Consider the following 27,136-nt stretch of genomic DNA (forward strand, 5'->3'; position numbering starts at 1 on the left):
TACTGTTTTTAGACATAGGTTTTAAAATCTGTGTTCTTGTTTAAAAATTAACTTGTTAATTTACTAGTTAGGTATTCAATGGTTTGAATTAAACCTTAGGTACCCATAAGCCTAAAATTCAGATTTAAAGAGGCAATTAAAACAAGTTTAGGAACCCGATGTAGAATTACCTAGCTGGTTCTAGAAGGTCCTAAGGGAATCCCTAGAATCAAAATAGGATCAGAATATAGGGTATAAATGAAATAATCAGTAATTGAAGGGTTAAAATTGGGTTTTACATTAGGTAAAAATCAGAAGATTCTAGCATTTGTACAACTATCCCCATTTCCAGAATGAAAAATGCTGGAATTGGGCCGAAAAGGATAGACAGCTGTCCAAATATGTAGTACTATCTGACACTTAGGGAGTTTAGGGTAGAATATGCCATTTTGATGCTATCTTGGCATACCCTATAAAAGGAAAGTTATTCCCTCATTCTAAGAACATAATTCATTAGCATATCTTGACCTAAAAAACTTCAGAATACAAAGAAAAATCCCTGAAACTTTTCTGGTTAAAAAACTTCAGTTTTCTAGTTAGATTTCTAGGCTAGTTCTTCTGGTACTCTGATTTTTGAGAAGTTTGAGTGTTGATTCTTGGTTTTCTGGGCTGGTTTCTACTGCTGCTGTTTGGTTATGGTTGATGATCTCTAAGTTTTCAGCCAGCATTTTCACTTGCTTTTCTGCTGGTTTTTACTTGTTTTCAAGGTACTGAGTTTAGCTCTCCTCATGTACTGCTTTGTTTGAATATTATAAGACAAAAAATTGCAAATTATATGTGATGAATGAGTGTTTCTTTTCATGAAGTAGTTTCTTATATTGTTATGAACCTAGCTATGTGAGTTCAAGGGTGGAAATGAACTAGTATGAACACCTTGTTTGGTATCCTGATACTTGTAATTCCCTCTTAAAAATGGCCAAGTTTGAAATTTTTAGTTGAAATTTTATACTGATTCTGAACATTGATTGCTGAAGTTTTTTTTCTTTCTTCTTCTGCTCACATGATAATAACATAGTGTTTTGCTTGAGGTCATGTTTCCTATGGGCTATAACTTGCGGATTTGGTCACTAGTTGGCCAAATCAGCATATTTCGAAAGCCAAAAGCTGGAATTTGGCTGTTGCTATTATGCTGAAATTGATGGTTTCATGTGGTGAACTAAGCTTGATGGATCAGTTATATCCAAAATGAGTGAATGTTCACTAGGCTGTCCATTCCGGAAAGATTGTAATAGAATTAGTTGACATCTTTACTTTTTTAAAAATGGAACTTTGATGTAATAGATTAGTTATTTGTTGTAGTAATTCATGTATTAAGTACTCCGATGTAATTTTTCCTTCTGATTGTCAAATGGCCTTTACATTATTTCTTATAGTAATGCTTCTTTATTAGTGTAATTTGTAATGTCACAATAGTTAAGTCCATGGGCCAGTTGTTAAAATTAAGCTTCTATTTCTACGATTCAGATTGGGCCAGACTCGCTAATGAGCCCAGTTGGAAAAAATGATCTCAAACGAGTCTGGGCCTAGGCCATTGGGCCTGGGCATTAAGCCCAATAGCTTGACCCCAAATATGGATTTTACCTCTTCGGATTTTAATATAAACTCCAAGATTTTTGTTTACGTTGGAAATCACAGTAGTATAATTATTTTCGAAAATTTAAACAATTTTCTGATTTTTACTTCTGCATGAACCAAATTTGGGATTTTAGGCAAAATTTATATTTTTTTAGTGAATTTCATTGTTACTGAAAACGGAACTGCAATAGGCCCAGTTATTTAAAGAATCGTGATTGGGCCAGTTTTACGAAGTAGCCAATTGGGCCTTTTCCCTCATAATTCAGGCATGTTACCGTTGATGCTAGACTATGCCCAAAAGTAATTGAATTCTATCCTTGTACGTTTGCCATGAACTTTACAACAAAATCAAATTAGCTTAGAAAAACCTGAATATTCGTAGAAATACTTTAGGCGTGATTAATTAACTATCGTGACTATGGGTACGGTTCCTGTGGCATAGTCATGGTACATAATCCCCAACTTTGAATATTAATAAAATAAATATGTCGCAAATCGGGGGTGCATTTCATGTAGCGTGATTTGCAATGTGTTCCAAAACAAACAAGTGTACGACAATCGTAACTTGTTCCAGAAATAATTCCATAAATAAGTAAAAGAGGTTATAAAATAAAAATGGACAATAGGTTTAAAACATGTAGTAAATCAGATAATTAGGCCAATTATTAATAGTTAAGCGATCGTGCTAGAACTACGGAACCCGGGAATGCCTAACACCTTCTCCCGGGTTAACAGAATTCCTTACCTAATTTTCTGGTTTCGCAGACTTTTAAATAAAGTCGATTTTCCTCGATTTGGGATTTAAAATAAACCGGTGACTTGGGACACCATCATAAATATCCCAAGTGGCGACTCTGAATAAACAAAATAATCCCATTTCGATTTATGTTACTTAAATTAGAAAAACTCCCTTATATACCCCTCGGGTGAAAAAGGAGGTGTGACACTCATCCATCAGGACCTGGTGATATCCCGCATAACAATCCACAAAAGACCCGATGTCATTCTTGGCACAATCATCAATCAGAATATGGATATTCGGCAATGGAAAGTTATCCTTTGGACTTGCCTTGTTGAGATCGCGGTAATCAATGCATACCCTGGTCTTACCTTCCTTCTTTGGTACTGGCACAACATTAGCTAACCAAGTGGGATATCGAGTGACCCGAATGACCTTTGCATCAAGCTGTTTTGTGATTTCTTCCTTGATCTTCACACTCATGTCAGTCTTGAACTTCCTTAACTTTTGCTTGACAGGAGGGAATGCCGGATCAGTTGGCAATTTATGAACTACCAAATCAGTACTCAAACCCGGCATGTCGTCATATGACCATGTAAAGATATCTTTATATTCAAACAGTGCTTTGATTATTTCTTCCTTGATTTGTGGTTCCAGGTGTACACTTATCTTGGTTTCCCTGATATTATCTGGATCTCCTAAATTGATTGCTTCAGTTTCATTCAAATTAGGCTTGGGTTTCTCTTCAAAATGATTTAGTTCTTTACTAATTTCCTCAAATGCCGCTTCTTCATCATCTGTTTCATCATCGCACTCGACTTCTTGGATTATTATTTCAGAGTTATATTGGCTTTTAAGACTTGGCCGAAAATTCCTCATGCATATCATGTCATTGAAACCAGTATAAAAAGAATTGTACAAAGAAAGACAAAAATGAGACACTATCAGGAATAATGGAAAATGGGAAATTGCATTTCATTGAAAATAAAGGATACAAGGGTTTGTACATCAAAACAAGCGAAAAATGAAAATCTGGATTACAATCCTGGAATAACCCAATTAATAGAAAGGAAAACAAAGCAAACTACCAAAACTCCTTCCGAGTAGGGAGAGGAGTAGCCTTCCAATTGCTAAGCTTCACTTTTGGCCCAACGAACTGCACATCTGCTTTACTAGAACCTTCCCCAATTTCCACCATATTGGGACCGCTGACATTGGGCGCCTTACGACCCCTGGCTTGACAAAGGACCTGGAGATGTGTGGAACAGGATTAGGGAGTGACCATGCCTTGTTTTTCAACCTTTTAGCCCTCTTCACCTCCTCCCCTGTGGGCTTGAATCCTAGACCAAATGTACCCACACTTTCACGTAGACACACTGGATGCACGATACCCTGTAGAGATGAACCCAGACCTTTGCTCGGCACAAAACCATTCTTCAGCATTTCATTTGCTACCATGACGGACGCGGAGGCTAGCTTTGGACCTGGAATGAATTCCCCCTCCGGAATCTTCTCAACTGACACTGTTTTGAAAGTTTGGTAGACCCAAGGCCCTTTATCATCTTCAGCTTCAATAAACGGGACGGATGTGTCATTGTAAGCACGTAAGTTCTCGTCACCGTGCACAACTATTTCCTGCCTATCCCACTCGAATTTTACCATTTGGTGCAGAGAAGACGGGACAACCTTGGCAGCATGTATCCAGGGCCTGCCCAAGAATAAATTGTAGGAAACGGCCACATCTAGCACTTGGAACTCCATAGTGAATTCGACTGGCCCTATTGTCAGTTCGAGCATTACATCGCCAACAGAATCCTTTCCCCCTCCGTCAAAACCACGAACACATATACTGTTCCTGTGGATCCTTTCAGTATCGATTTTCAACTTTTGGAGAGTGGAGAGAGGGAAAATATTTGCACTGGAACCATTATCAACTAGGACCCTCGAGACCACAGAATCCTCGCATTTCATTGTGAGATAAAGAGCTCGATTGTGTTCTGTACCCTCCAGGGGAAGTTCGTCATCTGAGAAAGTGATCCTGTTTGCCTCGAATATCTTGTTAGCAATCTTCTCCAAATGGTTCATCGTGATCTTATCAGGGACATGGGCCTCATTCAAAATCTTCATGAGTGCCCGGCGGTGTTCGTCTGAATGTATCAGTAATGATAAAAGAGAAATCTGAGCTGGTGTTTTCCTTAACTGTTCCACGATGGAGTAGTCCTGCACCTTCATTTTTCTCAGGAATTCTTCCGCCTCCTCTTCGGTAACTGGCTTTTTCACTAGGATTGGGCTATCTTTGAACGGCTTGGCCTTCCTCGATTCCTCTGGGGTAAAGCATCTCCCCGAACGAGTCAGCCCTCCGGTTTCATTAACATCCTCCTCCACTTCTTTCCCTTTATAAGTTACAATCACTTGCTTGTAATTCCACGGAATAGCCTTGGTATCATCTACTGTCAGCTGGGTCACTGCTTTAATAACAACAGGGGCAATGCGAGCCACTTCCACAATTATGACAGGCTTACTTGCTACTCCTGGCACGAACACTCTTGGCTTTCCTTGCTTTGTTCCAACATCATCTGGGAACCCTTTCACGACTAATAAAGGCGGCTTCACGTTGGGCGTGCTTAGCTTATCTGTCAACCCTTCAGCTGTCGAGGGTGTTGCATTTGTAGAAATTGGAGTTTTAACTGAAGTACTTTCACTGGCACGGATCATCATGACAGACTTTGAAGACTTCTCGGGTTCCCCATCCTTATGCACTATCTCAATAATGTGCGTCTCTGCATGTGCTGGCAAAGGATTTTGGTTGATATTTGGCGCTTCCGGGCTCTGGATCACAATTTGATTTGTATTAATAAGCTCTTGGATTGCGCTTTTCAAATGCCAACACTTTTCTGTGTCGTGCCCTGGGGCATCAGAACAATATGCACATCTGAGGGATTAATCGAGGTTCTTTGGTGGGGGATTTGGTAACTTTGACTCAATCGGCCTCAAAACGTCCAACTGCCTCAACCTTTGAAACAAACTGGTATAGGACTCTCCAAGCAGGGTGAAAGTTTGTTTCCGCTGCCTTTCTCTTCTATAGTCTGGCCTCGGCCGAAAGCTTGGACCAGTTGGGTTTCGATGTGGTTGTGGGGGTGGATAAGGATTTTGTGGAGTTAGAGCACGCCATTGCGGGTAAAGAGGGGGTTGAGCATATGACTGTGCGTGGTGGACATGATATTGGGGTGGTCTGATTGAATATTGAGGTTCTTGTGGTGGGAAGTAGTGTTGGGGTGGATTATGTGGAGCTTGGGTATAGGCTTGAGGTTGGGGTCGAGGCTGGGTGTAATGGTGAGGTGAACCTCTTGGGCCATGCCATGATCCTGAGACGACCATAGCAACATCCTTTTTCTTCTTTTTTCCTAACACGCCGCCGGTGCCACCTTGGATCGCCTACGTGGTTGCCTTTATGACGGAGTTGTCACGACCCAAGTTCGCCCTCCATGAACATGTTGTGACGACACCTAGTCCCTACGACTAGGTAAGCCTAACATTTCGAAAAGAAAGAAACAAATGTGAAAACTAATAAAATCCGAAGATAACATATATAAAAGTGTTTAAGATGGCGCTCGGCATATACAATACAAGATCTCAACCCGAACAACTCAGAATAGCAGAAATAAACACGAGGAATGTAGTTAATAGGGGAACGGGGCGTTAATTCTTAAAATGACCGGCCGGGTCATTACATCCTCCCCCTCTTAAAACATTCCTTCGTCCTCGAACGAGTATAGAGACATACCTGAAGTAGTGAAAAGATGAGGGTAACAGCTGCACATATCCTGCTCGGTCTCCCAAGTCGCCTCCTCGACCGGCTGACCCCGCCACTGAACCTTCACTGATGCAATGTCCTTCGACCTCAGATTTCGAACCTGCCTGTCCAATATCGCTATCGGCTCCTCAACATAATATAGATCCTTGTCCAACTGTACTGAACTGAAATCCAACACGTGCGACAGATCATCGTGATACCTCCGGAGCATCGAAACACGAAATACCGGATGAACCCCTGCAAAGCTGGGAGGTAAGGAAAGCTCATAAGCAACCTCCCCAACACGCCACAATATCTCAAAAGGCCCAATAAACCTCGGACTCAATTTTCCTTTCTTCCCAAATCTCATGATGCCCTTTATAGGTGAAATCTGTAGCAAGACCCGCTCTCCAAGCATATAGGAAACATCACGAACTTTCCGGTCCGCATAACTCTTCTGTCTGGACTGGGCTGTACGGAGTCTATCCTGAATCACATTAACCTTCTCTAAAGCATCCTGTACCAAGTCTGTTCCCAATAATCTAACCTTGTCCGGCTCGAACCAACCTATCGGGATCTACACCGCCTACCATACAAGGCCTCATACGGTGCCATCTGAATGCTGGACTGATAGCTGTTGTTGAAAGCAAACTCAGCCAGTGGAAAGAACTGATCCCAAGAACCTCCAAACTCCATCACACACGCACGAAGCATATCCTCAAGAATCTGAATAGTGCGCTCGGACTGTCCGTCCGTCTGGGGGTGAAATGCTGTGCTCAACTCTACCCGAGTGCCCAACTCATGTTGAACGACCCTCCAGAACCGTGATGTGAACTGAGTACCTCTATCTGAAATAATGGAAACTGGAATACCGTGCAGACGGACAATCTCCCGGATATAAATCTCCGCTAACCGCTCCGAAGAATAGGTGGTACATATAGGAATGAAATGCACGGACTTGGTCAGCCGATCCACAATCACCCAAATGGCATCGAACTTCCTCAAAGTCTGTGGGAGCCCAACTACGAAGTCCATGGTGATCCGCTCCCACTTCCACTTCGGAATCTCTATCTGCTGAAGCAATCCACCCGGCCACTGGTGCTCATACTTTACCTGTTGACAATTGAGGCACCGAGCTACAAATCCAACTATATCCTTCTACATCCGCCTCCACCAATAGTGCTGTCTCAAATCCTGATACATCTTCGCGGCACCTGGATGGATGGAATACCGCGAACTATGGGCCTCCTCTAGAATCAAGTCCTGAAGCCCATCAACATTGGGTACACAAACCCGACCCTGCATCCTCAATACCCCGTCATCACCAATGGTCACATCTCTGGCATCATCCTGCAGGACCTTGTCCCTGAGGGCACGCAAATAAGGGTCATCAAACTGACACTCCTGGAGTCAAACAAGGAAGACCGAGAAACCACACAAGCAAGGACCCGACTAGGCTCCGAAAGATCCAATCTCACAAACTGGCTGGCTAAGGCCTGAAAATCCATCGCCATGGGCCTCTCCGCTGCTGGTAGATAAGCCAAACTCCCCAAAATCTCCACCCGGCGACTCAAAACATCAGCCACCATATTGACCTTGCCCGGGTGATACAAGATAGTGATATCATAGTCCTTTAGCAGCTCTAACCACCTCCTCTGGCACAAATTAAGGTCCTTCTGCTTGAAGAAATGCTGCAAACTCCGGTGGTCAATATAAATCTCACAAGGCACACCGTACAAATAATGATGCCAGATCTTCAAGGCGTGAACAATAGCAGCTAACTCAAGATCATGGACAGGATAGTTCTTCTCATGCACTTTCAACTGTCTGGACGCGTAGGCAATCGCCCTACCGTCCTGCATCAATACCGCTCCAAGGCCAATCCTCGAGGCATCACAATAGACAGTATAAGACCCCGAACCGGTAGGCAATATCGAAACTAGAGCTGTGGCCAAAGCTATCTTGAGCTTCTGAAAGCTCTCCTCAAACTCTTCCGTCCACTGGAAAGGAGCACCCTTCTGGGTCAGCCTGGTCATAGGTGCTGTAATGGATGAAAATCCCTGAACAAATCGATGGTAATAACCCGCCAAGCCAAGAAAAATGCGGATCTCTGTAGCTGAGGATGGCCTGGGCCAACTATGCACTGCTTCCACTTTCTTCGGATCCACCTTTATCCCCTCACTAGATACCACGTGACCCAAGAATGCCACAGAATCCAACCAAAACTCACATTTCGAGAACTTAGCATATAACTTCTTCTCTCTCAAAGTCTGAAGCATTGTCCTCAGGTGCTGCTCATGATCTTCCCGACTCCGGGAGTATACCAGAATGTCATCAATAAAGACAATGACGAATGAGTCAATATATGGCCGGAATACACTGTGCATCAAATGCATGAAGGCTGTTGGGGCATTGGTCAGCCCAAATGACATAACAAGGAACTATAAATGACCATACCGAGTCCTGAAGGCAGTCTTTGGGATATCTGGCTCCCGAATCTTCAACTGATGATAGCCTGAACGCAAGTCAATCTTAGAAAACACACGAGCACCCTGTAACTGATCAAACAGGTCATTAACACGAGGCAAAGGATAACAGTTCTTCACTGTAACCTTGTTCAACTGGCAATAATCAATACACATACGCATAGAACCATCCTTCTTCTTCATAAATAAGATAGGATCACCCCAAGGTGATACACTGGGCCGAATGAAACCCTTATCAAGAATTTCTTGTAACTGCTTCTTCAACTCAGGAGGAGCCACACGGTACGGAGGAATAGAAATGGGATGAGTGCCCGGCAGTAGATCAATGCCAAAATCAATATATCTATCGGGCAGCATGCCTGGAAGATCAGTTGGAAACACATCAGAGAAATCTCGTACTACTGGGACTAAATCAACTGTAGGGGTATCAATACTGACATCTCTCACATAAGCTAGATACGCGTCACACCCCTTCTCAACCATACGCTGAGCCTTAAGGAACGAAATAACTCTACTGGAAGTATGATCTAAGGTACACCTCCACTCTACTCGCGGTACACCCGGCATAGCTAGCGTCACGGTTTTCGCGTGACAATCAAGAATAACATAATGGGGCGACAACCAGTCCATGCCCAGAATAACATCAAAGTCTACCATGCTGAGTAATAACAAATCGGTTATGGTCTCAAAACCACTAAGAGCAATCAAACACGACCGATAAACGCTGTCCATAATAAGAGAATCTCCAATAGGAGTAGAAACATAAACAGGAGAACTCAAAGAATCCCGAGATACGCCCAAATACGGGGCAAAATAAGAGGACACATAAGAATAAGTGGAGCCTGGATCGAATAAAATCGATGCATCTCTATGACAGACCAGGGCAATACCTGTGATGACAGAATCGGAGGTGTCAGCCTCAGTACAGGCAGGAAGGGCATAATATCTGACCTGTCCTCCCCCTCTAGGGGACCTCTACCTCCCCGACCTCCACCTCTAGCTGGCTGAACAGGTGGGGTAGCAACTGGTGCTGTGATCATAACCTGAGAACTCTGCGGGGCGCGCTGCGGCTGAGAAGTCTTTGGAGGTGCACCCCTCCCAAGTCTAGGGCAATCCCTCACCACATGGCGTGTGTCACCACACTCAAAACAAGCTCTGGGAGGACGTGGTGGCTGTGACCTGCTCGGGCCAGGAGGCGTACTAGATACTGGAGCTGCATAATAAGGCTCCTGAGGTCTAGGAGGAGCTGGAATACCACTAGCTGCTGGAAGAGCTGAATGAACGGGGCGACTCATATAACCCCTACGATGACGAGCTGTAGCTGGGGCACTGGCACCAGAATAGCGAACCAACTCTCAAGACCTCTTGGCCTCCCTCTCCTCTCTGTCCCGAGCATGCATACCCTCTACTCTCTTGGCAATACCCACCACCTGCTGATAAGAAATATCCATCTCTAACTCCCGAGCCATACTAGACCTGATGCTAGGAATGAGTCCCTCAATAAACCAGCGAACCTTCTCGCGAACAGCAGAAACCAAAGCTGGTACATGTCTAGCCAAGTCAGTTTGTGAGATTGGATCTTTAGGAGCCTAGGCAGCTCCTTGCTTGTGTGGTTTCTCGGTTTTCCTTGTTTGATCCTATCCGGGAGTGTCAGTTTGATGACCCTCATTTGCGTGCCCTCAGGGACAAGGTCCTGCAGGGTGATGCCAGAGATGTGACCATTGGTGATGATGGGGTATTGAGGATGTAGGGTCGGGTTTGTGTACCCAATGTTGATGGGCTACGAGACTTGATTCTATAGGAGGCCCATAGTTCGCGGTATTCCATCCATCCGGGTGCCGCGAAGATGTATGAGGATTTGAGACAGCACTATTGGTGGAGGCAGACGAAGAAGGATATAGTTGGGTTTGTAGCTCGGTGCCTCAATTATCAACAGGTAAACTATGAGCACCAAAGGCCGGGTGGATTGCTTCAGCAGATAGAGATTCCAGAGTGGAAGTGGGAGCGGATCACCATGGACTTCGTAGTTGGGCTCCTATGGACTTTGAGGAAGGTCGATGCCATTTGGGTGAAACGAACAGCATACTCTGAGACAGTCATAGTACTCTGGAACAAATGCTCAAACTCTACGCGCCATGTGCCCCTGAGGCTCTGACAAACATACTCCCTCAGGCACATATCTGAAAACTGAGTCCAATTCAGGGAAGCTGCCTCGTCCAGACTGTCTAACTCATAAGCACGCCACCACTGATAGGTAGCTCCTCGAAGATGGAAAGTAGTGAAGGAAACCCCACTCGATCCTGATATACCCATGGTACGGAGGATACGGTAGCACTCCTCTAGAAATCCCAGAGCATCATCTGATCCTAGTCCACTGAATGTAGGAGGTTGATACTTCTTGAACCTCTCAAGCCTCTTCTGCTCCTACTCTAAAGCTACTGCCCTCTCCTCGGGATGAGCTGGGGCTACAGGCTGTGCCGGTATAATCTCTGGGACCTGCTCAACATGCACTCGCTGCTCAAGAGTGCGGGCGGCGGGAGTCTGTGCTCCTCCCTCGGCCTGGGATGTGGCTGCAGCAAGGGGAAGCAACCTTGCCTGAGCTAGAGTGGTGTACATACTCATAAACTACGCAAGAGTCTCCTGGAGAGCTGGAGTAGTAGTAGCAGTAGGTGTGTCAGGCGCCTGGGCTCCAGCTGGAACTGCTGGTGGCTCCTCGGTATCAGCTCTTGCGAGTACTCTGGCTGCACCGCGTGTGCGTCCTCGGCCTCTACCCCGGCCCGACCTCTGACGACTCTCGCAGGGTGCGCAGGTGTCTGGACACCTCCAGTAGCACGTGTCCTCACCATCTGTGAGAGAATAGAAGACAGAAGTTTAGAATTTTTGATACCAAAAATCTTGTACGACAAGGAATTCAAATGAAGTGAAATTTTCTTAACAGTTACATAGCCTCTCGTAGATAAGTACAGACGCCTCCGTACCGATCCACGAGACTCTAATAAATCAGCTTGTGACTCATGACTCCTATGAACCTAGAGCTCTGATACCAACTTGTCACGACCCAAGTTCGCCCTCCGTGAACATGTCATGATGGCACCTAGTCCCTACGACTAGGTAAGCCTAACAATTTCAAAAAGAAAGAAACAAATGAGGAAACTAATAAAATCTGAAGATAAAATATATAAAAGTGTTTAAGATGCCGCTCGTTACATACAATACAAGATCTCAACCCGAACAACTCACAATACTAGAAACAAACACGGGGAATGCAGTTAATAGGGGAACGGGCGTTAATTCTTAAAACGACCGGCCGGATCGTTACAGGAGTAACTTATGATCTTGCTTGATTTGAGTCCTTCTTCCACCATTCCTCCCATCTTTACCACTTCATTGAAAGACTTACCTATGGGAGAGATCAAATAGCCAAAGTAAGTAGGCTCCAAGGCTTGAAGAAAGTACTCCACCATTTCATTTTCTTCCAGTGGAGGGTTAACCCGTGCAGCCTGTTCTCTCTACCGAAAACCATACTCTCTGAAGCTCTCACTAGGCTTTTTCTCTATCTTGTTCAAGCATAGGCGATCTGGGACAATTTCTACGTTGTACTGAAAATGCCGAGTAAAAGCCTGAGCCAAGTCATCCCAAGTGTACCACCTACTATTGTCCTGGCGGGTGTACCATTCCAACGCTTAACCACTCAAGCTTTGGCTAAAATATGCCATCAATAACTCATCTTTCCCACCAGCACACCTCATCTTGCTGCAAAACCCTCTTAAGTAGGCCACGGGATCTCCATGCCCATCGTACAAGTCAAACTTGGGCATCTTGAACCCGGCAGGCAATTGGACATCAGGAAACAAGCACAAATCCTTGTAAGCCACACTCACTTGGCTTCCTAACCCTTGTATATTCCTCAATGATTGCTCCAGACTTTTTACTCTCCTAAATATCCCCTCTTGCTCCGCATTCTTGGGTGGTTTCTCAGTTTCAATAGGTGGTTCAAAGTGAGGAGTGTAGGAGTAAGGATCCGGTACTTTGAAAGTGGGTTTTGGAGTATAGTATTAGGTATCTTGAGCTTGGAACCCCGGTTCACTAGAAGATCGATGGAGGGGCTACGAAAACAGGAGTTGATGTCGGAGCCGGGTATGCAGTTGTTTTGGCTGGTGGAGCACGGAAAGTTTGGGTTGAAGTGTCGGGGTAGTGGTGGTAAGGGGTAAAGCCTGGCGCATGCTGAGGGGAAAGATCAACAATAGTGGGATCTTGGGCTTGTGACAGTGGTGGGATGAAAGCAGGATTTTCTGTATAGTTGGCAGGAAATGAATGATGGAGGATGCCCCCTAATCCATGCTTGATACATTTCTGCCATTTGATGCTTCAACCTGTGGACCTCCTCTTTCAATCCCGGCTCAGACTCCACCATCTCTCTCGATGGGTCAAAAACACTTGTGTTCGATTCTTTACTAACCATGAGTGCCTTGTGTTTTGACCTGGTGTTATATAGATGACTTGCCAGAATGCCAAACAAACTAACCACCTTCCTGGACTTAATCGCAACAGCAAACTTGTTAGCTTCAAGAGTTTAACACATAGGAAATCACACGTTTGGGATGCAATGCACCTAAATGGTTAAACGCTTTTATCATGTGTTTGAACGGTTGCATGTTTTATCCCGGCCTTAACTAACTTTGCTACATTGTATCATTTGACAGTGTAAAAAATATTTTCACGTTCACTAATATAACTCAAATTCATACGTAAAATCCAAGAATTATAATGGAAACTTCATCATTGTGGAAACTTCGTGGAAGCACACCCTATAACTACACTCTGTCTGCTTCAGCTGATGGTATGGAATGATGTGAAAAGTTCCCATTCAATGATTGCGCCTAACGCGGTGAGATAGCAAACCCTACTACTATACTAGATTCCTAGCGCCTTTTTCTTTTGTTTCTGCCTCCATTTAATCACTCTTGATTTCTTGCTTTGAACCTGCCGCTCTTTTTTATTATTTTTGCACTCTCTTTTGTTCTTTTTTTTGCCACTCTTTTCTTTACACTCAACTCTTTTCTCTCCTTTTTTATTTTATGGCTATGATCGAATCTTATGGGGATTACCTACGTATCATGACGCTGCATGAATCAGATCATTACGTAGTTTAGGAAGATCGAGAATAAAGTAAATAAACTAACTCCTTTCTTTTGGATTTTGAATTTGATTTTCTTTTTAACTTCCGAAAGAAAGACTTATAAAGAAGAAAGAAAATATTTTTGGGTTTCAGTTTTTTTTTTTTTTTGGAATTCCGAAAGAAAAACTTCTAAAGAAGAAAGAAAATATCTTTGGATTTTTGGACCTTTATGTTAAAATTGTGAAAGAAAGACTTCTAAAGAAAATATTCTTGAATCTTGAATTTTCTTTTCAATTTTCGAAAGAAAAACTTCTAAAGAAGAATGAAAATATTTTTGAATTTTTTTTAAAAAAAATTGGGGTCTTAAAGAAAGACTTTTCTAAAGAAGGAAGTAAAGGAAAATATTTTTGGATTTTTGAAAATTGTGGGCCGGAACCGATGAAGTTTGCCTACGTATCTCACATCCGGTGAGAATCAAACTCTCCTAGTTCGGAAAATTTCGACGTGACAGAAAAATATGATTTATTTTGAAACGGCTTTTTTTTCAAAATTTCGGCAGAATTTTGGGGTGCTTTGGATACCAGGATTTTCAAAAACGGGTGATTCTCTCTCTCTTACCTCAAACTTGGTTTTTCTTGATTTTTCTTCCCTATTTTAGAAGTCGATCAACATGCAAGCCGAAGCAAATAAATGTACAAGTAGTACGTAAAATGCATCAAGTGGTCTTTTTATTTCGGGTACACCTGCCCTAGACGGACCCAACCCCTATGTTGAGTCCCCAAAGTCAAATGCACGTGATGCAAATAAGCGTTCCTACTAGGGATCCGGCAAGAGGCTATGTTATTCTAGGTTTAAAACCTGGGTGTATTGTTCTAGACCTGGCTTACCCGAGAGGACAACTCGAGCCGAGGGGGGCAGCGTACCGGGAATACAGAAGCTTTACCGGCCAACTTATCCGAACCTCGTTCTAAAATATGGATATGACTCTAATAGAAAAGAAGCCACACGAAGTGCACGCTTCCCAGATGATTTAGAAGACTCAGAAAGAAAAGGGTTTCGTAACAGTTTATATACAGTTCAAGCAATATCAAAGCGGTAAAAAGCGACATTCAGCACATTAGGCTCAAACATGTGAAAATCAGATAATAAACAAAAGCCAACTATAACGGTTATTCTAAGCTCGAATTGTGAACCCTGAACCAGAAATTGTGGGTTCCTTCCCCGGCAGAGTCGCCAGAGCTGTCACACCTCCTTTTTCCCGTGGGGGGGGGGGGGATATAGGGAGTTTTTCTAACTTAAGACAATAATCGAAACGGGATTATTTACATTCAAGTTCAGAGTCGCCACTTGGGATAATTTATGGTGTCCCAAGTCACCGGTTTAAAATCCCGAATCGAGGAAGTTTTACTCTGTTTTACAGTCCACGAAACACAAATATTCGGGTAAGAAATTCTGTTAACCTGTGAGAAGGTGTTAGGCATTCTCGGGTTCTATGATTTTAGCATGGTCGCTCAACTATTAGTAGCCTAATTATCTGATTAATTACTCATTTTTAGCCTATGAGCATTTTTAACTTTCTAACCACTTTTAATGTTTATAGAAAAAATCATGATTGTCATACACGTTGCAAATCGCGTCACATGAAATACTCCTGCAATTTACAACATGTTTATTTTATTATTAGTTGAAGTAATGGCCGGGTCACATGAAATGCATACCCGAATTTAAATTTATGTATCGCAACTATGCCACGGGAACCGTACCCATAGTCGCGAGGATTTATTTATTAATCGCGCCTAAAGCAAGCTACGATGTTTGTGACTTATTTCCTAATCTATTTTGAGATTCTGCACTAGTTCTGGGAGTTATGGATTGAATCATGATGGACAAACTTGCAGGTGCTAAACTAATTCTAATCTTTGGATCTTCGTTGCACTAAGTTAATGGCTTACGAATTTGGATAGAGGCAACTGAATTTGATTGCTAAGAATAATCGGAATTTTGAGTTGCTAAAGAATTCATGCAACAAAGCTAACCGCGGATTGACAGATTATTGGGTTAACCTGTTTTAGTGACTCGATTCTAGACAGTCAACAACCAATTAATGGTAATGGGTCATATATGGGTTTAGCAACAGAGCTGAACCTTAATTCAATCACATGGAAGGTCATTGGGCCTACATTGAGGCCCATAGCATTTGGCCCATTTTTATTAGGCTAAACCCTTCTTGTTTCAGACCCACAACATTGGAATACAACAAATGAAGGCATACTATTACATATTCAGTTACCATACCAAAAAGTAATTAAATCAAATTATACAAAACCCAACAATGAATCTGCCAGAATTATTACAATAATAACCATAGGTGAAACTTACAATAAAAATTAATCATGCAACACTAAACTTTATAGATCATTATTCTCTCTTCCACTTCACATTTGCTTAACCTTGTATCAAATCACAAATCTAGCCTGCTCAAACACATGAATATTAATTAACTTATGAAATCTATATTTTTAAAACTTAACCGTCTGTACAGATTTTATTTCAAACTGTGATATTACTCTAAATACACAGATTTGATAACACACAAAATGCTCATATTCAGGGAACTCAAAAATCGAGCATTGTAATTTAGGAAAGTTGAACATGCATTTTTGTTCAGCACTTGAACTAACCAAAGCAATATGCAATCAAATATCAGTAAATAGACTTAGCCAAACAAGTCATCTACTAAGATGAAGTGAGAGATGCTTATAAAACATGTACCAACAAAACAGAACATTCATGAACCAAACAAATAACAATACTTTCAAAAACATAAGATAGTCATGCTATTCAAACAGCCCCTACATTATTTGAACTATCAATACATACCTTAATCAGCAACAAAGAAAGAAGAAGAAAATAAGCCTCTGGACAACTAGAGAGAAACAACAGCAGGAAGGACAACAGCAAATTAGTAGAGGAACAGCAATGAAATCCCAGAATGAAGCTTGATCTCAAATCCAAACCAAACTTCAAAAAACCAGAGTTGATCCAGAAAAACCAAACTTATCAAACCCCTTTTTTTTGTTTTTTTATAAAGGAAACTAGACTTGTAAAAAAAGTTCTAAGGTGAAAATTCTGCTTTCAAAGCAGTCCTAAAGAAGAAGAAAGGAAATGGAATTTCAGAGAGGATTTTTAGGGTGTCCATCCGTGTCTTTGTAAGAAAGAAGAGGTCCTATATATAGGGAATAAAATCTGCCTGTGCTCCTTCAATTTCAGAAAAAAGAAAAGCATCTTTCATAACTGAATATGGACAGCTGTCAATTCCAGATATTCTGTATATGTTTTTGCCCCTTTTTACTTCTCAAATTGACCATTTTCAACCCAAAAATCTTTCCTAATTTCTAGTTTATTTGCATCTTAACCCCTTATCCTATCTCTAGAATATTCTCAGTCAGTTATACACAATATTCTCTCACATTTAATCCCTACAATGCCCTGCCAGATCCCCATAATTACCCCAAACACTCAAGGCTTAGGTCATTTGACCAACAGGCTTAGGCCCAAACAAATTGACCAAATCCGGCAACACACAGAATCCCAAACAGACGAACCGAAGATCGAATGAATAACATTGTAAAATTATAAATACTGAAATTTTAAAAACATGATTGATCTAATTATAATGCTAATGAACTATAAGCTAAGCTTGTTAATTAACAAAAGACCCTAAACAAAATAATAATTAAACAAAAATAAACAGAAAATCTTCCAACAATTAAATAAAAAAAAAACCACTGTTCTTCTTCTTCTTCTATTTTTTCTTTAATTTTTGATAGAACAAACAAAACAACAAAACAAGATAGGAGGGACAAGAGAATACCTAATAAGAGAGAAAGACGATTTAAAGTGAATCCTTGAAGTTCGGCCGGATTCTTGAAATTTTCGGAATGAACAAAAACCAACGTCAATCGATTGTTCTTGTCAAGAAAAATCCATTGACGCAGGTTCTAGGTCGAAACGATCGGCTGGGGAACGAAAACGGCCAGAGAAGGGGAAAAATTAGGTTTTCCAAATTTTAGATCTGAAATTGGAGAGAATGGGCGGGGATTTTGGGAGAATAGATGGTGGACTAGTGATTAGGGGGTATGGGGAGTGTGGAGTGTGAGTTTGGGGTTATTTGGCGACGGACCGCCGCCGTGGGGCGATTTCCGGCAGCGGCGACGGCTAGGATGAGAGAGAGATGAGGGAGGTGAGTTGTGGGAGGGTTCTCTAAGGTTTGGGTGGGGGGGTCCTTCGGACAGATATAAGGAAGGTGGGGGATTAGCTCTCAGCCGTCCGATTAAACGAAATCAACGGCTGAGATTTAAGTGTAACGAAACGACGTCGTTTGGTGTTTTAGGTGGGACTGGACCGGGTGAGGGTATTTGGGCCTGGCGGATGAAGGGATTTGGGCCACTGAGATGCTTTTAGCCTAGTTTTGCTAAGACCATAACAAGCTCTTCAATTTTCCTCTTTTTTTTTTCTTGATCTTAAATCTTAAATTAACTAAAAATCCTAATTAAATCTTAACTTAACTCTAATTTGTAAAATTAACCTATTTACTATTTCTAATATTTAGATAATCAATTAACCTAAACTAATGGAAGAAAAATTCGAAATTAAAAGCTAAAAATACAAGATTTTATGGCATTTTTTTGTAATTTTTTTGTTTTATAGTGCAATTAATTAACAACTAACCTTAGAAAATGCAAATAACAACCTAAAATGCAATGTTCATGAAATTTGAACATTTTTAGGGTATTTTCCATGATTTTAAAATGTTAAACATGCAACTAAATGCCAATAACAATTAACAAAACCTTCCTAAAAATTCTATAAAAATAAAAATAATTAGGAAAAAAATCTATTTTGCGAATTTGTAGGAGTATTATTATTCGGGCAAAAATCACGTGCTCGATAAAATTATCCCCCATGGGAAAAGCGAGGTGCAACACTTCTTAAACTTGAAGTTTTGCCATAGGGCGAGCGGGGTCATAAAAACGAGATCACCAACTTCCAAGGCCATTCTTACAAATCATCCTTTTTTATTGGCTGCTTTATGCAAATATCTTTAGACCATTTTTTTTTAAATTTTGTCGCTCTTTCAAATTTGCAAATATAATCTTTAGAAAATTAGGAAGGGGAGACTTGGCGTAACTGGTAAAGTCGTTGCCATGTGATCAGGAAGTCACGAGTTCGAGCCGTGAAAACAGTCTCTTGCCCATAAACAGTCTCTTGCATAGCGAGAGCTTAGTGCACCATATTGCCTTTTAACCTTTAGAAAATTAGCCCTTTCGTACAACGTTCGTTAGATTAAGGTCCATCTGTTGCAAGAAAAAAAAAAGAATCATTTACTAAACAACTAATATAATAAAAGGACAATTGACGAGTAGAAAGGAAGAGATAATAGAAGAAAAAAGGAGAAGACAATGACGGGCTTTCCCTTTGTTTTCCTATTCCCCGATATTAGGGGTATTATCACTTCCAGCTCGCGCCAGAAACTATTTATATTCGGTAGCCGAAAAAGTTTATAAAATTTGTGTAATTTTTGTATATAACAACAACAACAACATACCTAGTATATTCCCATACAAATTTATATATATACAAAAAATCTATATTTTTCGACTATTATTTTTAAAACGACCATAAAATATCATTTTCCCATGATATTAAGGTCAAAATAGCACGGTATAGTCAGTTTTCGGACTGGTCATTCAAAAATAGCTAGCGTTTAGCAAGTCAATGAAAAATAGCCACTATTTTGCTGCAGCAGAGACCAGTCCAGCATAATATACTGGAGTTCGGTGCACCTATATATGAACTCCAGCATATTATGCTGGACCGGTATACTTTGCTGGCTCCAGTATAATATACTGGAGACTGGAGCACCGGTGCTCCAAACTCCAGTATATTATGCTGGACCGGTATACTTGCTGGAACTCCAGTATATTATGCTGGAGTTCTAGTGTACTTATGCTGGAACTCCATCATATTATGTTGTTGTTCCAGCATACTTATCTTGGAACTCCAGTATAATATGCTGGAGTTCAAGTATACTTATGCTGAAACTCCAGTATAATATACTGGCGTATTTTTTCGGGTTTTGAACAGTGTTTTCGCTCAGATTTATCTTTACATGAAAAGTGGCTAAATTTCGATTACTTTTGAAATTGGACTATTTTTGAACGACAAATTGTAAATCTGGCTATTTTTGAATTTCTTCCGATATTAAGAGAGAAATTTTATGGGATTTGATAAGGAAATGTCGTATCATGTTACCACACGCCTTGTAAAAACCCAAGAATATGAGTCATTAATTTCTAGATCGATGATGCAATGTTGTAGAAAATCTCACTCCAATTTCGGCCAAGACGTCACAACTCACAGCCCTCCTTTCATAGTCGATTCATCGAATTTTACCCTTTGCTGTATTATCACATAAACCTTATAGTTTATTTTTGCACATATAATTATAAATATATAAAATGCAAATTGTTGCGAAAAATAGGTATAAGCATGACGTACGTGTTAAATTTGCCTCAATAACGTAAGACTTGAGCGCGTTTAAGATTTTTCTTCCCGACATGGCTTGGGTTAAAATAAAGTAGATCGAGAAATCTTTTTATATAATTCATGTTTGAGTTTAAGCGCTATACACTAGTATTATCATAAATAGTGACATTAGTAACATAGAAAATAAAATAGATTGTCCACTACAACAAGTTAAAGTACATTAATAATTCAGAAATTATTTATATTGTCAGTATATAAAAATTAAATCTTCTTTTTAAGTTTAACTTCTAAATATTGATTGTAATTTTTCTGTGGATAAGGAAAGGGATGTGTGCAAAAGCTGTAATCAAACTGAGCAAAATGTTTCGAAATCAAAGGATTTATTAATTATTTTTCCTAGTTGTTTTTGGACTTCAAGATGTAATTTAAAGCGCACAGAAACTACTAGGAAAGAAATAATATATCTTGCGTTGAGCTGAGCAAATCACAAGTTTTCTATAAGAGATGTCGCAATACATGTCAAAGATTTGATCGTCATTTGTGAGGGCGGCTTTACACTACCCATGTAGAAGCGGAGCTAGGATTTTATGTTTATATATTCTGAAATTGTCATGGAATCCATAGCACGTTATATAGTTACTAGGTTCATAATTCAATATTAAATATATTTAATAAATTTACTAATATAAATATAAGGTCTAAGCAAAAGTTATTGAATTCGTCCGAATTCGTATTTAATACTCAAGATATGCCTGACCCGACAAGATTATAAGACAAACATGCTAATTAAGATAAGAACATAGGATATATAATGTGAAAAGCATGCAGTGTAACTGCTATGACTTTGTCTACGGCCTACCATTAGTCCTTTCCTCCACCACCCCACCCCACACCAAAAATAAATAAGAAAGTGACATATATGGTCAAGAAAAAAGTTGTCTCCACTTCATGTCATACTTTCTAGTATTAAATTTCAAAATTAATTTGGTCTCCTCAACTTTTGCTTGATAATATCATCTAGCAATCATCTTATCTTGTACAAGTATTAGCAATAGTCGACTATGATATTACAATATCTGATATGTGTTTAGATTTTATTATAAGACAAAAAATATTCGGTGATTTCTTTTTATCTACTTAAATTTTGTTGAACTGAGTTATTTGATACATCTGCTGATAGGAAATAATATATACTCGATGAAATAGTCGAGGTGATAGTTGATCGAGCTATTGCTTGTAAGAATGTGTACGTGGAGGTTTTAATGTATGGTTGATTATAAACGGCTCTAATTTCTTTCAAAATGAGTCAAGAATTGCGAATTCTCGCCCCCCACAAAAATGCTGGACCTGAGCCATAGTTCTATTCTTCTATACCACATGATTCTAATTATGAGAAAAAGTGTATGCAAAGACAAAACTACACTTTTTAGGACTACCAAATTCTAATGAAATGAAATGTATCTTTGAAATTTTGGTAATTAGCCATGAAGTGCTTCTTTACGCAAGGCAAAGGTGGCCTATATGTAAGCTACTAGGTTTCAAGAAATAGTTTGTACTTTCTTGATCAAAAGTAGATGAGCAATTTACTTTTTCCTCTTTTTCTCAACGTTTGACGTGTCCTAATTTTTTTGACTTTACTGATTTACCCGTAAAACGATACGGTTAAATTTATAGCGCGTGATTTATAGACAAACGAATCGATTTGATCCCAAAATGATAAATAAATTAAATAAAATGCAACACTTAGCGTTGAAATCAAGATAAGATATAGCAGACAACTTGATTCCGGGAGCAGGGCTTCTGAATGCAGCAATAAGAATATTGATAGACAGAAAATAAAGTATTATTTAGCTTGGAATAATGTGTAGCATAAGTTTGTTAGAAATTTCGTGTCTTACAATGGCTTTTGAAGTCACTATATATAGCTATACCTAGGGAACAAGGTCTTAGAATCAAGCCCCTCTTATATATATATATATATATAACGGCATGCTATGCAAAATTTTCTGTAACGGATTGTGTATTTAATATTGAGAAATATTCTTCATTGAATATCATCTCGTGGTAAATATTCATTTGCCCTTGTTAACAATGTTCCCTTCGGGGTCTGCCTGGTGCCCATCAAAGCTGTTGTCCTCATTCTTGGTCAATATTTAAAAGGCGGGGCGTGAGGCGAGGCGTTTTACCTCTAACGAGGCGAGACATAAGCCCTGAGATATGGGGTGTAAGTCCCACGGATCTTTAAATTTTACTAATTTCAAGAATTTAAGATAGTATAAAATAAAAAATAATTATTAAAATTATATTAAAATCACAAAGTTATAACAAATATTATTTAAAATATTTATACATTATAATTCAACTCTGAATAATACGAAAAGTATGACATATATCATTATATGCAAATTAGCTGCAACGTCGTTACAACTCAAACATCAAAAGTAATGTATTCGATGCGAAATCTTATATGTATCTCTTAAGGAGTAACGAATGTTGAAAGAATTTTGATATTATAATTTGATATTTTTTAAATACTTCTTTTATTTAATGTGCTTTCTATTTGAAGAGAATTTACATAAAAATATTATTCACAATTTAAATGTGATTCTCTAGCATCATTTATTTTTAAGTTTCAACAAGTTAATAAAGTGACACATAATTCACCATACTATACCATGATAACTAAGTATTTGTAAATAGTTACCAGCTAATATTGAGTTATTAAATTAATAACTATTGTACCTCGTAAACGTAAACAAAAAATATTTAGGAAAATAATTATAAAAAAATTATGGACTATTATAAAATAAAGGCATAACAAAATTTAATAAATAAATACTTTTAAATGAAAGATTTATTTAAAATTTACTATCATAGCAGTCTTAGTGGATAACGTTAATAATTTTTATTTTAATTATGACATAAAATACTCTCAACTTAATGATTTATGATTAAGAAAAAAAGTAATTTTGAATAGTCAATGATTTATTAAGAAAATTTGAAGATTTACAAGGTTAGTTACACACAATTGCATAAAGTTCTATTAGGCGAGCCCAGTACGTCGGGTGTTGGGCGTGGCGAGGCGTAAGTCTCACGGAACAAGCCCCACACATAAGTCCAGGGGCGTTTTACGAGTGCTCCGCCCCAGAGCGAGCCCCGGGCGAGTCCCAATTCTGCTTTTTAAAATTAAGGTCTTGGTTTCCACTCACTTCATCTTCCGTCTGTCTCTGATTCCACGTGCCATTCTACCATTCGAGTATTTAATGTGAACCGATTTTACCCTATACATTCCTAAACAAACCATTGATTGAAATGAAAGGTGAAATGACTAACCACTAAGTGGCATTTGAGTTTGAGTATTGAATTTTTAAGCATATCTACAATCTAAAATCTAAATTATTTATATTATATTAATACGTAATTTGACCTATTATAACAAGTTAGTTAAAATTAATTTCTATTATCATAAAGATATTTTGTAAATTAAGGGCTGTTATATTCAAATTTACAAGAAAATATTAGACGTGGATTTTTGGTCATCTCGTCGCTTGGTTCCCCCTCGGGAGCTTATTCTCATCAAGGTTCTATATTTATAGTTTCTTTTGATTTTACCTTTTTTCCTTTTTCTTTCTTAGCTTATATTTTTCTAACGGAATAATAAGAAATAGAGATTGTGTGTGGGTGGGCGCCCAAGTTTAAAGTGTGGTTATCTCTTTTTTTTCGACATAGAGTATAGATATATAGTATATAAAAATTATGATTACCAAAAAAAAATTAATTTTAACCTATTATTGCAAACTTATACTGTAATAGATTTGTGATAAGAGCCTAAAGACTAAACCTGTCAAATAATCCTAAATTCGCGCGTTTATAAGCCGTTCTTATTACAAGTAACTTAATCACATGATGGCATAAGAATAATTATACGCTGTCAGTGTAAAAAAATAAAATAAAAGAAAATAATAAGATAACAAACAGCTAGCCAGTACGTATTCATAAAATTGGAAAACCAAAAAAAAAAAAAAATTCCACCGATCAATATACAAACGTCCGATTTTTAGCCAAAAACACATACAAAGGCTCATCCAACTTAATGCTGAAACAAAACAGCAAAAAGACAAAAAAAAAATGTAAATATTTACAGAAAATCATCAAAATCTAAACTCTCTGGAATTTCAAACTTCATGAAATTACTGCAATAACTCTCTTTCTCTTCTTCTGTGCTAAAATTCTGACTATTCTGATTGCTGCTGTTGTTTAGGGACTGAAATGTTGAATTTTCAGATGCATCAGACGCAGAATAATTACTATAGTATTGCAAAGGTAGCATCATATTTTTCTTGGAAATATTTGGCCATTCATGGACTGATGTAAGAAGAACATGAAAACATTTGGGGTGAAATTTGGAATTTCAGGAACTTGGTGGTGGAGTTGATTATTATATTGGAACATAGAGGTCTGATTATTCGGAATATTTGGCCCAAGAGAGTTTTGAATTTGTTGTCCATTCAATAAACTGGTTTTCCTTGAATTTTTTGCAAATAACAATTCTGGATTTTCAGTTTGGGATACTAAAAGGGTATTTGCAAGTTTTAATATTTCTGGATTTACAAGTGCTTGTAATCCAAGTAAACTGGAAAGGTTAAGCTGAGTTGAGTTGAAAAGCGATGATAAATCTAAGAAATCAGACGAGGTCTGTGAGTTACTGGATCAATGCCCATTCTCAATAGTCTTTTTCTTATGTGTGTGTTCCAGTAATTTTTGATTTCGTTATCTGTTCTTCCTGGCAAACGAGCCGCTATAGCTGACCACCTAAAAACAAACATAGAGATAAACATATTAGCTTTAGTTTAGGATCACGAATGTTGAAAACATAATTAAGTGAATACAATATGTTATCTCTAACATGTAAAAATTTTTTTAAATCAGTGGCAACATAATTCAACATAATATAGAAACAAACACAGTCCTTGAGCCGAGAGTCTTCCGAAACAACTTCTCTACCTTCACAAGGTAGAAGTAAGATCTACGTACATACTACCCTCCCAGTCCCACTTGTGGAATACACTGGATATATTATTATTATTATTATTATTATTATTATTATTAATTATTATTATATTATTAAATTATTATTATTGCTGTTGTTGTTTGTTGTACTAGAAAAATACAGGTAGTGGTTAAGTATTAACGTCACTTGGTCACGAAAATAATCATGTCTGCATGTGAGAGTCGTGTTTAAAACATGATAATTAGGTAAATTAAAGTGTATTCTCTCTTAGTTATCATGAGCAGTATTGAAAACATAATTAGGTAAATAAAATTATGTACTCTCGTTGACACGTTAAAACATTATTATAGATGAAAGTGGTAAAGATCTTTGAATAAATAAGGAGAAACTAATGAAGAAAAATTTAAAGAAAAAGTATGTAATAGATATGATCGTACTTGTTCCCAAGAAACATGTGAAGTTGGATAATAGTTTCTTCTTCTTCAAACGAAATCTTCCTCTCCTAAATATCAGGGTCTTAAATAATTCGTCCATCGAAGACGACAACTCTTGCCAACACCTTTGTAGTCCTGCAAAAGAATTTGATTGAAAATATTAGAACACTTATATATATAATTTTTATTAAGGTTGGAGCCATAGAAGCACGTACATCACATCCTGGGAGCAGCCCTTCTCCGGACTCTACGTGAATGCATGCATGATATATATTGGTGCAGCGGACTGCTTTTTGAGGAAAAGAGATGGAATTAACGAAAGAATGTTTATCTTCATGTCAAATAAAATTAAAAGTGGATGAATTATTTACCAGCATTTTTGGGGAGATTTCGCCAGTTTCCAGGGCCATTGAAGTTGAATATATTGAATGAGTTTTTTGATCTTCTCTGGAGTCATGGGACCTTTTTTCAGTCATTTTTATCACAACATGTGTTCTTCCCATAGCCTTTTATTTTTGTTTATAGGAATATTGATGTAGAAGATTTGTAAGGTTTGAAGAAATAAAAATAGTTTGTGGTAAGGAAAGAGATGGAGATTTTGGAAAACAATAAGTGAAGTTGTAGGTCCTTATGGAATATGAGCTATTTATAGAAAGAAAAAATATAAGAGAAATAAGTGCTTTAAACGATTGAAGTCAATAGTATTATATTTGTCAAGACCGAGTGAAAGCAAATAAAGAATTTTGGTAATGTGAAGTGTTATTTAAGATTAAATGTGTATAATGTTTTTTACATTGTTGCTGTATGTTTAACCTATTATATTAGCTAACTATTATTTATTAGATTTATTACTAATGTTTTCTTAGAGAAATTTAACTTGTATTTATATCTATAAATTGGAGCAAATTTTGTAAAATATTTTTTTACGTATTCACCAAATTCATAGATTGAACAATATCATATAACGAAAAAATAATTATTACATGTAATTATATAAGTAAGTGGAAATTAGTAACCTAAATAATAAATAATAGATATAATTAAATTTTTGCTCTTGATATTTATATATATATATATAATAATAATATATTATATACAATATATATATTAATATTTATGTATATTAAAATATAATCTATGTATAATAATTAAAAAAAATAAAAATGAACAATAACCGTCTTTTGTAATAAAGTCTATGTTAAAATCTTTGTCCATATCAAAAGGAAATTTTTCTTATTTTTTCAAACAGTAGACAGTTTTCGGATTTTTTATTGAAAAAAGAAATGTGAACTTTGGAGATTGGTTTAGGGACAGTGGTGGTTACTAATGTTTGACCTTTGACCACACAGTCTTCAAACAATGACTGAATTGTCGGTATGTTGGTAGATTTC

At 38.5% G+C, this 27,136-nt stretch overlaps 1 protein-coding gene and 1 pseudogene across 1 annotated transcript; both read right to left on the reverse strand.

Annotated features, from left to right (window-relative positions):
- Positions 1-1,163: 1,163 nt before the first annotated feature.
- LOC109237913 lies at positions 1,164-5,731 on the reverse strand. Its single transcript, XM_019404309.1, has 3 exons — positions 5,380-5,731; positions 3,533-5,259; positions 1,164-1,244 (listed from the first exon to the last, which is right to left on the reverse strand). The coding sequence occupies exons 1-3, from the start codon at positions 5,729-5,731 to the stop codon at positions 1,164-1,166; spliced, it is 2,160 nt and encodes a 719-aa protein (XP_019259854.1).
- Positions 5,732-24,335: 18,604 nt separating this feature from the next.
- Positions 24,336-26,960, reverse strand: LOC109237914 (annotated as a pseudogene).
- Positions 26,961-27,136: the final 176 nt, after the last annotated feature.

This window comes from Nicotiana attenuata, unplaced genomic scaffold (assembly GCF_001879085.1).
Source record: "Nicotiana attenuata strain UT unplaced genomic scaffold, NIATTr2, whole genome shotgun sequence".
NCBI classification, from domain to species: domain Eukaryota; kingdom Viridiplantae; phylum Streptophyta; class Magnoliopsida; order Solanales; family Solanaceae; genus Nicotiana; species Nicotiana attenuata.